This window comes from Sapajus apella, unplaced genomic scaffold (assembly GCF_009761245.1).
Source record: "Sapajus apella isolate SASKATOON/1434 unplaced genomic scaffold, GSC_monkey_1.0 scaffold24, whole genome shotgun sequence".
Classification (NCBI taxonomy): domain Eukaryota; kingdom Metazoa; phylum Chordata; class Mammalia; order Primates; family Cebidae; genus Sapajus; species Sapajus apella.
Window position 1 is genome coordinate 2,153,464 of NW_022436964.1, and position 14,459 is coordinate 2,167,922.

Sequence of the window (14,459 nt, forward strand, 5' to 3'; positions counted from 1 at the left end):
GATAGAAGATTGATGTCTCAGCTCAAGCAGTCAGGCAAAGTGAATTCAGCTTCCTCTGCCTTTGTGTGCTATTTAGGCTCTCAATGGCTTGCATGAGGTCCACCACACTGGGTAGGGTCATCTGCTTTACTCAGTCCACCAAATCAAATGCTAATCTCTTCTAGAAACACCCTCGCCCAGAAAAAATGTTGAACCAGATATCTGGGTATTCCATGGGTCAATCCAGTATCACAAGGTGATAACTGGGAAGAGATGCTTCCCCCAAACCCCTAAGAAGATGGGAAGGAAAAAAAAATGGGTTTCTGTGAGTTAAACTCTATAAAGTAAGCACGGAAAGAATCTGCACTCATCTGTAAAGTTACTCTGCCCAGAAACAACAGACCCCAGGCCTGAGCCTGGAATGAAGGAAGCTTGAGAAGATGAGGAAATTGGAAGACAGTTTGATCAGTGCGGAGGAGCAGAAAGGACAGGGGCAAAATGAGGCTGAGCTAGGGGTTGCAAACTGGTACTCTGCTCTGCCGCCTGCCTTCCACCCTGCTATTTTCCTAGAAAAACTGGACACCTTTGGTTTGCTTTTCCAGTGGCAGCACTAGGCTGGAGCGGTGTGGTAGCTGCCCCCTTTGTAGGGAGCTGCTGTGTCTCGTCCTGCTTTCAGCAATTCTTGCACCAGCACAGGTGACTTGCCCATGTCACAGGCCACCGTGTGCCTGGACTCAGGAGGCATCTGAGTGTGCCATCCTGGAGAGGGGAGACTCCACGCAGATGATAGCTCTAGTTGTGAATCAGTTAGTTGCCTTTCTGACCTCATAATAAACCACATCTGTCTGAGATTGATGAGTCTGTCTGCCCCTGAGAAATGGCAGGGCTGGCCTGATGTACTGTTTCCTGGCTCTTCATTTGAAACAGAGCTTGGGCAGCATGCACCTGAGATGCAGGTGGTGATGATAGTGGCCATAGCTGTCCTCGCCCGGGAGTTGCTGCCCGGAGCTCTGGCCGCTGGGTTCTGTGGCTTTCCTCAGTTCTCGTGCCTCTTTGAAAAGGCCGAGGCTGCTCAGCTTTGGAAGCTAATAAGATCTGCTCGGCAGACACTTCAGATTTTCCGAATTCAGAAGGCCTGTCTCAGCTTGCTTTTGCTTGTTCTACAAAGGGCGTGGCATGTCTAGGCCACTCCCTGAAGCTCGGAAAAGCTCTGGTCACTGTAGGAGCTAAGCGTGAACAATCGTACTTCTTCCAGACTTCAGCCAAAAGTTAGGGTGACCATTTCTCCTTTTATATTGCAGGTACCTTTTGTACCTTCAGATTAAAAGGGATATTTTTCATGGCCGGCTGCTGTGCTCCTTTTCCGATGCTGCCTACCTGGGTGCCTGTATTGTTCAAGGTAAGTCTGGCCACAGCTCACCCACACCACCATTGTACTGTGGAGCTCCGGCTGTTTCGAGCCTCCCTTCTTTACCACCCATGGCCATCCTGCCTGTGTCTGTGGCTGGAGGCCAGGTAGGGCCGGGTACGAAGCAACAGAACCCCTACTCACCTTCCTTCCCAAGCGAGTGGGGTCCTGGTTGAAGGCTGGGCTGAGATGCTCACAGGGGCCTCTGCAAAAACAGAGTCCCTTAAGATCCCAAGAGTCAGAGTCAGAAGCCCTCTTTCAAAGGGGCTGGAATGTGGAATGTGTGGGTTTATGAGAAGCTCTGAAGGGAAATGGGTGTTGTATGTTCTCAGTTCCAAATGCTAGGTGAGAGGGCTAATGGACATTTTGAGGGGGGACCCTGCATCCAGGAAGATAGGTGTTAAACAAAGGGGTCATTCCTGGAAGCATTTTTGTGTATATCCATCCATCTCTCCGTCCATCCATCCATCTATCCGTCCGTCCGTCCATCAGTCCATCCGTCCTTCCTATCTATTGGTGTGTGTATGGTTATACATGTGTACATGACTATTATGTCTAATTCCTCAGCTCTTTTAGCTATGGGCATGGTGAGGAGAGCACAAGCCTCATAATTTGTCATACCATTTGAATCTTTCTTCCCATTTCCTGGATGTTTTACCATGGATAAGTTACCTAGTTACCTAAGCTCTTCAGGCTTCAGTTTCTTCATCTATTAAATAGGATAGTCATCTTCCCTTCCTGGCCATGTGACTTCATGAGACCACTATGCATCAGGCCAGGGGTAGTGCAGACACATTAGAAGTGACTACTGTTCTTTTTCCAGTTGAACAAACCCCAGGGCTTGTGGGGGCAGTAGGAAACAGCAAATGTGTTGATGTGGGTTGGGTTCTGGACGTTTCCACCTAGTAAGGAAAGTAGTTTGAGAGAAGAAGGCCTCCAGGGCCTGAGGCATCATATGGCCAGGGATGGGCCAAACACCCAAGTGAAGATGGTTCAGGTGCTCTGTTCCCCTGGACCAGGAGAGGCAGCTGGAGGGACCCAGATGATCCAGCTGTTTGTAGCATGAACATTAACAGCATGTTTATGAGAGAGAAGGTGGGGTGGTGGGGGAAGACAGAGTGAGAGAGATGTTTATGCCAGTTTTCCAATGGATCTGGAATAACACAGGAGGTTCTGATGGGTCATTAGCTGGTCATTCATCGGTGATGATCACCTGCCTACCACAACACCAAACTTGTCACTGCTTGAGAAACCCACCATTCTCCTGGAGATTCCCTTTGGCCCATTGCCCTCCTGTGGGGTGCTCTGTGCTGCGATCCTCTTCCTTTGATCAACTTCTCAGTTGTGTTGGGTCTCTCTGAGCATGCTGAAGTGAATGGGTGTGGGTACTGTTTTTCACCCCCTTCCCTGGGAACAGCCTCATCCTGGGTAGCAGATTTTGGCAGAGGTGTTAAAACCCTTGCATATTTTCTTGTTTAAACACTATGGTTGATACTGCGACAGGAAACAGCCCTTTCATCGGCACTGAGGTAGAGAATTTGCTTCTGAAAGCTGCCTCTCTTACCTTGAAGTGAAAGGACTGTAAATCCCATAATTCCCTTCCTCCATGGTGAAGGCTGCACATCCTGAGTTAGGGCGCACTGTCTTAGGTAAGAGACAAGGGAATCAATACTAATCCAAGCAACAGACCAGCATATGAGGATTTCAGAATGCATGTAGGCATCAGTGAATTACCATCAATTCTCCAAGGACAAGTTCAATATGAATCTATAATGGAAAGCTTGCCATCCTGTTTTCTGTTTGAAGTAAAGCTACGGAGCCTCCATCCAGACGATTAGGGCCCTATTTTATCTCCCATTGCTATTATCAGTGACCACACACACACACACACACACACACACACACACACACACACAGACACTGTGGAGAAAGTGGAGTGGGAAATGGATGGGCAGACCTCAAAAAGACCTTTTGGCTATCAAATGCAGTGCTGTCTGTGGTCATTTATAGCAAATTCAGTAAAAGTGGTTCATAAAGGTCTGATTCCTGGGTGAGTAATTTCGGCAGCTCTGCAGGTCATTCACAAATGCAGATACAGATGGGCTTTTCAGAACTGCTTCTTCCTACAGAGTATCAGGGAAGATGGAGTAAGTGATTAGTAATCAAGAGGCACTGTCACTCCTCATCGTCTTGTTTGCTAACGCTCTTTCAAGGAGTATGTTTTAAGCTTCAGTCTATTCTGAGTTTATCAAAAACAGTGAATCAAGCTGGCTGTGGTGGTGCATACCTATAATCCCAGCTACTTGGGAGGCTGAGGCAAGAAGATTGCTTGAGGCCAGGAGTTTGAGACCAGCCTGGGCAACATAGCAAGACCCTGTCTCTGCAAAGAATACCAAACCAGTCAATCACCTGGAGTTTTGCTGCCTGCACATGCTGAATCCAACAAGCATGTTCAAGACATGCAATGAATTTTCTTTCATAATACAAATTGCAAAACAAACACAGAATCTTTGGGATCTATTTATATTCTTTCTTGGTAAAAATATCTTTATTTCCTGTTCCTTTTACAAAACAGCACTGCAGAGAGGAATTCAACTTATCTCCTCTCCCTGGTGTGTTCAACTCCTGTAGAAATCTTGACTTCTGCTGGTTATTCAGAACTCAGTCCAGAAGCCACTTCCTCCGATAAGGCTGCCTGGACCACTCGAGCTAAAGCAGCTCCCTCTTGCATGTCATTTTTTCTCAGACCCCTGTTTCGTTTTCTTGCAAGCACTTAGAGTTTGAATTTCTGGGGGGCTTATTATGCATTTCCTCCTGTGTAGAATCTAATTCCATGGGAGTAGGATCTGGGTGTTTTTTCACAGCAGTCTTCTTATGTCTGGTACGCAGTAGGTTCTCCACTAAATATGTTAAATGAATCAGGGCACTTGCCTGAACTCCAGGTGATTGATTGGTTTTGTATTTTTTGTAGATAGGGTCTCACTGTTACCCAGGATGGTCTCAAACTCTGGCCTGGAGCAATACCTCAGCCTCCCAAGCAGCTGGGATTATAGGTGTGTACCACCACACCCAGCTTGATTGACTGTTTTTAATAAACTTAGAATATACCAAAGCTTAAAATGTGCCCTGATTAACCATAGTTAAATGAATCAGGCACAATCATTTAATGTCTAGTTAAATTTAACATTTAGTTAAATGACTGTGCCTGTTTCATTTAACTACGGGAAAGATTGGTTGGTCGCCTACTGGGATGGTATCACTACCTCATTCATTTATTTGTTAATGTGTTCTCCAAACATTTCCTGAGCAGTTGCAAGGAGGCCACATGGCCATATCAAGTTTCTGTGGGGAGATGGACAAGGAAACAGGCCATTGTGACCTGCGTTGATGGCGAGATAGAGGGACACACAGCCCCAGTCTCTGCTATGAGTGTCCCAGGAGGGCTCCTGACTCAGCAAGGGTGGGTCAGGGAAGGCTCCTGAAGGGGCTGGCCCTGGAGCTAAATGAAGGTCCTGCCTCTCAAATGCCTTTGGAAGGAGTCCTTTCCAAACCAGGGGAAAGCCTGTTGCTTTCTAAACTTACCATTTTTGATCTTACTCACCCTTTCACTTCAAACTCATTGGATTTTTCTCTTAGAATGGAATCCTTTTAGAAAAGTGCTGGAGCTGGTTTCAAACCATAGGGCCTCCAGTTTTATGTCATTTGTCACAGCTTCAACTTGCAAGTCACGTGCAGGAGGGAGAACCACAGCTGCTTACCCAACTCCTCTTGGTATGAATAGCTAGAAGTCTTTATTAAAAAAAACTGCCTTCTGTTTAAGGAGAGGTCAGAGATAAAGACAAGCTTTAAGGGGTTAGAGATCAGGGCCTGTGATGGCGGCAGTGTTAATCTTTACTTTTTCAGCGACCCAGTACCCAGTGCAGTCTTCATGGCATTTCTTGTCTAACTTTTCTAATATTTGCAATGTTTAGCATTGCAAGTCTATAATACCTCACTAGATTTCCTGGAAAGAAAAGTGCATCCCTACAAACAACCCTCTCCCTCACCAACCACTCTGCAGGCTGACATTTGCACTGAAGATGACCCAGTTTCATATTGGTGGTCCATTATCCCATCACCTTTGGAAAATGGAAGCTCTGGGTTAGTCCATCTCCTAAATATTAATGCCTATAGCTAGCTCACTGCGGCACAAGCGTATATGTGTGTGTAGGTGGGTATGTTATGTGTATTTCTTTTGGAGCACGGGTTGAGTTAATCATCAGTTTACGGCCCACTCTCATCATTGGACCCTTTAGGCCCATGGATTGATTGATTGATTGATTTTCTCTTTTTCATTATTCTCCATTTCCACTCCTAAGGGCAACCCTGGGTTCATATGCATATCTTTGTCTTTGTATCCATTCTTATAAAATGATTGATTTGTTTCGTGCTTACATACTTCTAAAATTTACAAATTAAATGATGCCATAGAACTCGTTGTATGCCCTCCTTCTTGTGCTCAGAACACTGCTTTTGGGATCCATCCTTCTATTGTGTTGATTTTAACTGTGACAGAGTGTCCCAAAGGGTGTGTCTTCCACGTTTTACTTATCTATCTGTCCCACCAACAATAAACACCCAGGTCGCCTCCAACTTCTGACTATTATGATTAATGCTGTGATAAAAAACCTTGAACATATCCTTTTTTGCACCCAGAGGTTTTCTAGGAAAAATGCCCAGAAATGGGATTGCTTGGTCATAATATTTGACTAAGTACTCCTACCTTGCTCTCTAGAGGAGCAGTGTGCATCTAGCACCCTTCAGCAGTGTACAAGTATTTTTGTTTTCTCATGTCTCTGCCAACTTCCTAGTTTTATTGCCAATGTTATAGATATAAAGTAACATCTTGTTTTGGTTTGTATATCTCTAAGTATTAATGCGTTTGAGCATCTCTCCCTACACTGGCCCTTTGGGTTTCCTCTTCTTTGAATTGTCTGTTTGTATCCTTTGACCATTTCTCTATTGGTCTTCCTATCCATTAGAAAAATGATTTGTAGGGATTTCTTCTTTATTCTAGATATTAGTCCCTGTCCGCTTTAGATTGTGAAAATATGGTCTTTCAAGTTGTCTTCTCTCTATTACTTTGACTCTGATGTCCTTTAATAAACAGAAATAAATTTTGATATGATCCAATTAATCAATTTCCCCTTTGTGAGTGATATTATTTTGAGTCTTATTTTGGAAGTCTTCCCTCCTTGTGGTGTATATTCTAGGTTGTTGTAAGAACTCTGTAATTTGAATTTTTTTCAGAAGCTTTAAAGAGCTTTGCTTTCCTCCTGGTTAGATCCTTTTCCAGTCTTTGGATGACATGACAATGAAGGGACAGTGATGCATAGAGAGCTGTTTGTAATTTTTCAAATGCACTCAAGGCATACTAATTTTTTTCTTCTTCAAAGTCATACTGGTGATCAGGTTCTTCTAATACAGTTTTCCCACTATCTTCAGTCTGCTCTCCTGGGCCGTATCTTCTGTTTCTTCCAGAGACACTTGCTTCTTCTGGCTCATTTTCCTTAGCATGCTTGTGGATAGCAGGTGTACTTGATGCCAGACATCACCTTTGCTGTGGTTCACACACCCATCTCTGCTTGGCCTTCTGGGTGCTCACAGGTGTGAAGATATTTCTCTTTTTACCCTTGAAGATTCGCTGGATGTGCCCTTTGTTGGTGTCAGCTGGTGAATCATGAAGTACATAAATTTGGAAAGAAGAGCTTTATTTCTCAAAAAGGGTTGCAGCTTGCAGGGTGACCATTCTGACAGGTGGGGAAATGTGGCCTCTGGCCAGAAGCTGGAAACAAGCACTTCAAGGGTGGGAAGAATAAGACAAGGATTTATGCTGAATGGAGTGGCCAAGCATACATGTTCAACAGGTTATAGTAGGAGCTATGAATATTCGCAAAAGGGAAACGCATGCATAGTAGGCTAGCGCACAGGCAACATGCATTCCATGTTCACTTTTGGGTGGAAACTTAACATTTAAATGTGTTATGATTAAGGCCTATACGTCAAAAGGTGAAGCAGAGGACACAAAGGCCCTCTGTGCACAGCCTCCATAGACTGGCCAGAACCACTTTGTGGCCAGTGGTCTCTTACCAGGAAGTAATGGTGGTCAGTTGCTATGTCAAAACCACATAAGGGAGGGGGAGCATCAGGCAACTGGTTGATATCAGTGGTGCAGTCTTTCAAAAGGACTGATTTCTGTTTAACCTTCGGGGTAGGAAACCTAATAGCAATTAATGATGGAGGGGGTATGGTGAGGTCTGACCTCATCATGTCTGGGAACTCAGTTTTTAAGGGTTCTCTGGGGTCTCTTGGCCAAGTGTGGGCAGTGTTCAGTCTGTTGGGGAGCTTAGGATTTTATTTTTATGTCTCATTAGTTTCCAGCGGCAGCTTTAATCTGGTATGCTCTTCTGTCTTAGATGCGTACTCTTTAAATTGAAGAGCAATCAATTTGTTTTTAAGTGCAATCCTGCTGGGATCCTTCTTGTTGTGATTTTTCCTTGAATAAGCCATACCTGCATAAGCCTCAGAGCAGGCAGCTCCAGTCAGGGAATTCCTGGATGCAGAGGATATTAGCTATGAATGGAACCCCAAGGAATGTCCACTGGTTTCCACCAAGAGGTGGTACCACCTCCTATCCGCGGAGCATTTGGAAATATTGTAGGGGAAGAGTATTAAAATTTTTTTTTAAATTTAAAACATTTTAAAGCAACAAACATTATGTATATTCATGGTATACAACCTGATGTTTTGAAATATGCCTGCATTGTGAAATGGTAAAACCGAGCTCAGTAACATATACATTACCTCATATACTTATCATTGTTTTTGTGGTGAGAACAATTAAAAGCTACCCTCTCAGTGGTTTGTAAGTATACAATATGTTCTTTCTAACTATAGTCTCCATATGGTACAATGCTCTCTTGAATATATGCCTTCTATCTAGCTGAAATCCTGTATTCTTTGACTAACTTCTGGGAGACAGCAGTTTTGGTGGTCCCAGTGCCTGGGTAAACTGCTAACATCTAGTACCTGAAGGGCAGAGGTACTAAATGTTCTACAGTTCTTTGGAAAATCTGAAAAAATAAAATTGCTCAGCCCCCAAAATGCCAATGGTGCGCCCACTGAGAAACAGTGATTTAAATCCTTTATTATACTGAGAAAGAAGGCGAGACCCAGAGAAGATTCTGAAGCCCCCAAGCTCACAGACAGTTGGATCTGAACTGGAATATGAGCTTCTAGACACTCAGGCTTTCTCTGGTACAGATATATTTTTTTGGGTGAGCTTATTCCAGCTTCTTTTGGATGGCAGGAGGCATTCCATATGCACCCTGCTCATGTTATTGTTTTTAATCTTTCTCTTTATTTTTTTCACTCATTACAGCTGAGCTTGGTGATTACGACCCTGATGAGCATCCCGAGAATTACATCAGTGAGTTTGAGATTTTCCCCAAGCAGTCGCAGAAGCTGGAAAGAAAAATAGTGGAAATCCATAAAAATGAACTGAGGTAATCTGGGTAGATGTTTGTGAAAATGATAAAGGTGAGCAAGTATTCTTACTGCAGGGAATGTGGAAGTCACATTGTGAGGGAGCAATGTTTGTGATGTATGGGTAGGCTGTTTCGGGTGGCAGCACAATTTTTCTGGGCACCATCAAGGACACCCTGGTGTCCTTCGTCAATAACAATCTCAATAGTGTGGAGTCCCCTGAGTGGCTGTTTATGAAGCATTAGTAGTTATTAGAGCCATGTATTTTCTTACACATGTGGATTTCTAACCACCCTGAGCTTCTGAAAGTGGAATCTAAGGTAAATAAGCAAACCTTTCTGATTTCAATTTTGTATTGTCTTTTTCCCACCTGTGGCCGTTGCTGGGAGCATTGACTCCAAGTAGAGTAGAATCCATTGGCAAGATTCCCTTTGCAGAGTTGCTCTCAAGAGGACAGATTTAGTCTCTGATCCTCCTTTTCTCACCTGCAGTGCTTCAATGATAGCTACGCAGGAGAAGCGGTAGGAGTAGCAAAATTGCATGTAGCATTCACCATGTACCCAACACTGTTTGAAGCACTTTGCACATATTAACTCATTTAATCTCCACAACAACCTAGGAAATAGGTTATTGGTTATTCCCATATTACAGATGAGGGAACTGAGGCACAGAGAGGTTAAACAACTTCCCGAGGTCACACAGCTACTAAGTATCAGAGCTGGGATTTGAATTCTGGCAGCCTGGGTCTAGAGTCTGTGCTTTTAAACACTGCGTGATGCTTACTCTCTACATGGACTTCTGGGAATAAAATGAAATGTGTGTAGGGATCGTTGCCAACTTGGAATTCAGGTAACTCACGTAGTCCAGTCTGTAACTAATTTAGATACTGTGCAAACTGCCAAAAAAAATCATTTTGGTAATAGCAACAAGCATGGGCTGTGTTATGACAAGTGTTGATGAAAAACTGCAAGAGCTGAGATGCTTCCATCTTCTAGGCCTCCGGTAAGTTTAAAGAAAATTGCATCACTGAATTATGCATTCTGGAACAGACAACTGTCCCAGAGTGAGGGACCTGCTCCAGCTCCCGCCTTTATGCAGGCGCGCCCCCTACTGGTGAATCTGGGAAGAGTATACGTGAGGGCATTCAAGGTGGTAACTTATTTCAGCTGGGAAAATATGACACTTACTCTTAGAGATAAAGATGATTCGACATCAAAACATTGTACCTTTTTCAGAAGGCAACATGCCATCTACGTGGGTAACTTTAGAGTATTGTCTCCTGATGAAAAGCCTTGTTGAAGATGCATGAAATTCTCGCTACTCTTGCTGTTTTGGAGACAAGTGTACTAGAGGTAGCAATAAAGTTCCAATACTTCCGTGGAGGGGTTTGTGGCAAAGCAGTGTTCTGAAGAGCACAGGGTGAAAACCCTTGGATAAAGGAGTTGCAGCCACTGCTTGAATTAGTAGGAGATGAGAATGGAAAGGTTTTCTATGCCCTGAATTTGCAGTGCCTCTAATGCTCGGAACATATGATAATAATACACATTTATTGAGCATTTACTAACTAGATGCCAAAACATCATGCTAAGAGCTTTAAGTGTATTATCGCACTCTGTTCTCCCAAACTCTATTAGATGACTGCTATTGTTCTTTCTAGTACGGGATGAGGAAGGTACAAGCTGACGTGGTTAAAGGACTTGTGCTGAGTAAATAGTAGTGTCAGGACTTGAACCTTGGATTATCTGGTTCAAGTTATGCCCATGCTCTTATCCCTTTGTTGAGTGTTGAAAGCGAATCAGGTAGTTGGGTGGGTGTTTCATGGTGATCACCATGTCAGCGGTGCCCGAGGATGGAAAACCAGGGCAGGACGGCCAGTTAGTAATTTCTGGTGTTCATACAAGAAGCGGTAAGGACCTGAAAAAGAGTAAGAGTAAAGGAAATGGAAAGAAGAGAGTCATGAGAGGAGTTGTAGCCAGACTTGGTGATCCACAGTTTCATGAGCAAATGAGTGAATCGATTAAAGAAGATTCCAGGTTGTTTTATTAATGTTCAGAAAGCTGGAGCTTGAATCCTGGGCCCACACCTGGGTTTGCGGATATCCTTGGAGGTCGTCATCACGCACTCAGGGAAGACAGAGGGTCGTCACTCAGTCACGCTTTATATATCTTGGCAGTAAGTTCTGTGGTTTGATCAAAGCTGCTGTTCTATGGCATATGTGGTCCTGCACGTTTGTAACATTCAGAAAGCCTTTGTGAGGAGGTCAAAGTTAAATGCCTGAAGGATGCACCTGTCAGGAATCATACTGCATTGCAAGGACAGCTTCAGGGGGTATATTCCTGTGTATTTTTGCTCATTCTTTCTAAGTAGTCCTGTATTTCATTCAGCATCAGTGCAGCAGAGAGATGTTTTTGGTTTGGAGGGTAAGACAAGAAGAGCAGAGGAGGCTGACAGTGCAAGGGAGGGGAGCTTTCTTGCCTCTGATGGGAACCTGCTACAGAGACTGAAGGTGTTCTGGGGGTGCCGCCAGCCCTTCACACACAGGTCAAGAAAGTGCTGTGCATCTTATGTACGGATTTGGGCCTTGGTTGAATTACTCTGCAAACCTGACCATGCCAGGAAGGAGTCATGGATGGAGGAAACCTGTGTGAGGCTGCACCAAGCCGTGGCCATCCTGCTCTCCAGTGTCACCACAACACTCGTGATCCTCCCACACAGCCAGGGATAGTGGTGGGTGGATAGAACTGCTGTTCTGAAGACTTCCTGAGAGGATTCCAGTTGGTCTTTGTCGGGGTTTGAGAGACCCAATAAATAACCTCCTTCTTCCTGTCTGCTCTCTGAACCAGCAGAGAAATAAAATACAATAGGTGCTTAAATATTAGCAGAAATGATGATTAACAAGGAGACCAACATGTTTGCCTGGGGAGGGGGTAGTTTCACAACCTTCTCCCAGCCTTTTTATTGATTAGGATTATTCTGCTCCTATGATCTCTGAGAAAGGAACAAAAGCTGCCATTCTTGGCAGAAAACTAATCAGAGAGAAAGAAGGAATTTCCTCTGTGGGAGGCTACACACTGCTTGAAGGTCAGACCAAGATGGCCTGATAGATAGGCATGAATAACAGAGCTCTTTGGGGAAGGGAAGAGAATGGGGGGGGGGGGGAGAGAGAGAGAGAGAGAGAGAGAGAGAGAGAGACAGGCACTGAAACTCTTCCTTGGAGTTTTAAGAAGACCAAGATTTTAAGAAGAGTTTTCATGAACTAAATTAGATTGATGATTGAAGACTGAAGGTAAAATTTCATTCTTAGATCAGTGTTTCTTCTTCTGAATCTTTGACTGTACTGGAGGAGGTAGGGTAGGGAGAAGTCACACTTTTGCAATTATAGTAGCATATTATGGTTTTTGATTATAACAGTCAAAATCAATCAGATTTTGCTGAGGAAACAAACCCCCAAAGCCTGGTGGCTTAGAGCAAGAAAGACTTCTTCTTTGCTCTCCTCTGTGCTCATCAGAGGCCAGCTGGGGGACTCTGCCCATCATTGTCACTCAAGGAAGTCAAAAACTTGGATTTGCCAGATGTTGAGTCACAAGGAATAGAGCTCTGGAAGGTCATGCTTTATCTCGGAAGTGATTCATATCACTTCTACTTACAACTCTCTGATCAGGACCAGTCCCAGGATGTCACCCAGCATCAAGGAAGTGCAATTCTATGGTGTTCAGAAGGTAGTACGAGCTGGAAAGAGTGGAAACAGTGGGTAAACCTTAATGGCTTTCACAACCTCATTGACTAATAGAGTTGTTTTTCTTTTTTAAAGAGACTTGTTTATTTTTTATTTTAAAGAGATGTTTAGGTTTACAGAAAAATTGAAAGTAAGGCACAGAGATTTCCCATATACCCCTGCCCCACACATGCATAGACTCCCTCATTATCAAGTATCCCTTCTAGAGTGTACATTTATTACAACTGATGAACCTACATTGATTCATCATAATCACCCACAGTTGATAGTTGACATTAGAGTTCACTCCTGGTGTACACTCTATGGGTTTGACGAATGTATAGTATCATTCCACTGCAATACCAATACCATTATAGTATCATACAGAGTAGTTTCCCTGTCCTAAAAATCATTCTTCCTCCTCCCCTAACCCCTGGCAACCACTGATCTTTTTACTGTCTCTGTAGTTCTTGCCTTACCCAGAATGTCATAGTTGGAATCATACAAAATGTAGCCTTTTCAGATTGGCTTATTTTGCTTAGTAATTTGCATTTAAGTTTCCTCCATGTCTTTTCTTGGTTTGAGAGCTTATTTCCTTTTAGCATGATTCCATTGTCTGTATGTGTCATAGTTTATCCATTCACCTGCTGAAAGACATCTTGGTGGCTTCCATCTGAGCAATTATGAATAAGTCTGCTATAAATATTTGTGTGTAGGGTTTTGTGTGCACATAAGTTTTCAACTCCTTTGGGTAAATACCAAAACCATGGTTGCTCTACATATGGTAGGGTATGTTTAGTTTTATAAGAAAGCGCCACACTGTTTTCCAAAGTGGCTGTACCATTTTGCATCCCCACCAGCAATGAATGAGAGTTTCTGTTGCTCCACATTCTTGCCAACGTTTGGTGTTGTCAGTGTTCTGGATTTTGGTCTAATAGATGTGTAGGTAATAGAATTTCATTGAGAAAGGCTTTTATAGAGGCATCTTTGGGCCTTTTAATATCATGTGCACTAGATAATATGGAAATATATTACTTACATAACCCACTAAGCTGAATGATTCTTCTAGGTAAGGGTTAAATATTTTTGACTTCTGGGTCATATGGCCTCTAGTGCAGGTACTCATGCTTTGCTAAGGCAAAAGTGGATATAGGCAATTCATAAATGAGTGGGCCATGATTCAATAAAACTTTATTGACAACACAGGTGGCAGGCCACATTTGGCCCGTGGGTCCTAGCTTGCTGACCCCTGTTCTAAACACATGGCAGAGCAGGTATGGAATCAATTTCTACTTCACTCTCCTGCCTCTGTAGATAATTTTAAGTCATCAGGAGCCATATTTGTTTTTAAAACTATATGTGAAAAAGAATCTCTTGTAATTTTCAGACTTTAAGCTTGGTGTGCAGAGATGAGGTCTTACTTGGGACTGATTTAGAAATAGGTTATTCCTCCCTCTAGAGCCCTCTAGTGGCTGGAGGAAGCCATTGCGGCAACCCCTGTGGACTTGATGGTCCTCTGCTCTTTTTGTCCCTCTTGTTTTCCGTTTTCCATAGTTTTAATCAAAGCCATCTGGGGTAAGAAGAAATACCCATTCCATTAGTCCTGAGGGTGCACAGAGGGGCTGAAGATCAAGAATAATAAGATTGCTTTTACCATAAAGAACCCTGATAGACTTTGCTGGAGGTATTTCCTAGAATTTCTACTCAGCTAGTCTTCCTCTCATCGTCAGTTTATCAGGTTTGTCATTAGAGACAGAGACATTTGCATTAACTTCAGTCATAGGTCATCAGCTTTTAAATATTCAAAAGGCTCAATTGGCAGTAAAGCAGTTT

General features: G+C 43.5%; 1 protein-coding gene across 6 annotated transcripts in view; it reads left to right on the forward strand.

The window, feature by feature from the left end:
• Positions 1-14,459, forward strand: part of FRMD3 (FERM domain containing 3) — a 363,027-nt gene that overhangs the window by 260,410 nt on the left and 88,158 nt on the right. For all 6 annotated transcript variants that reach the window (XM_032290836.1, XM_032290837.1, XM_032290835.1 and 3 more), the window contains 2 exons: positions 1,281-1,378; positions 8,808-8,931. In XM_032290836.1, coding sequence (XP_032146727.1) covers positions 1,281-1,378; positions 8,808-8,931 — 222 coding nt within the window. The remainder of the gene's footprint in view (positions 1-1,280; positions 1,379-8,807; positions 8,932-14,459) is intronic.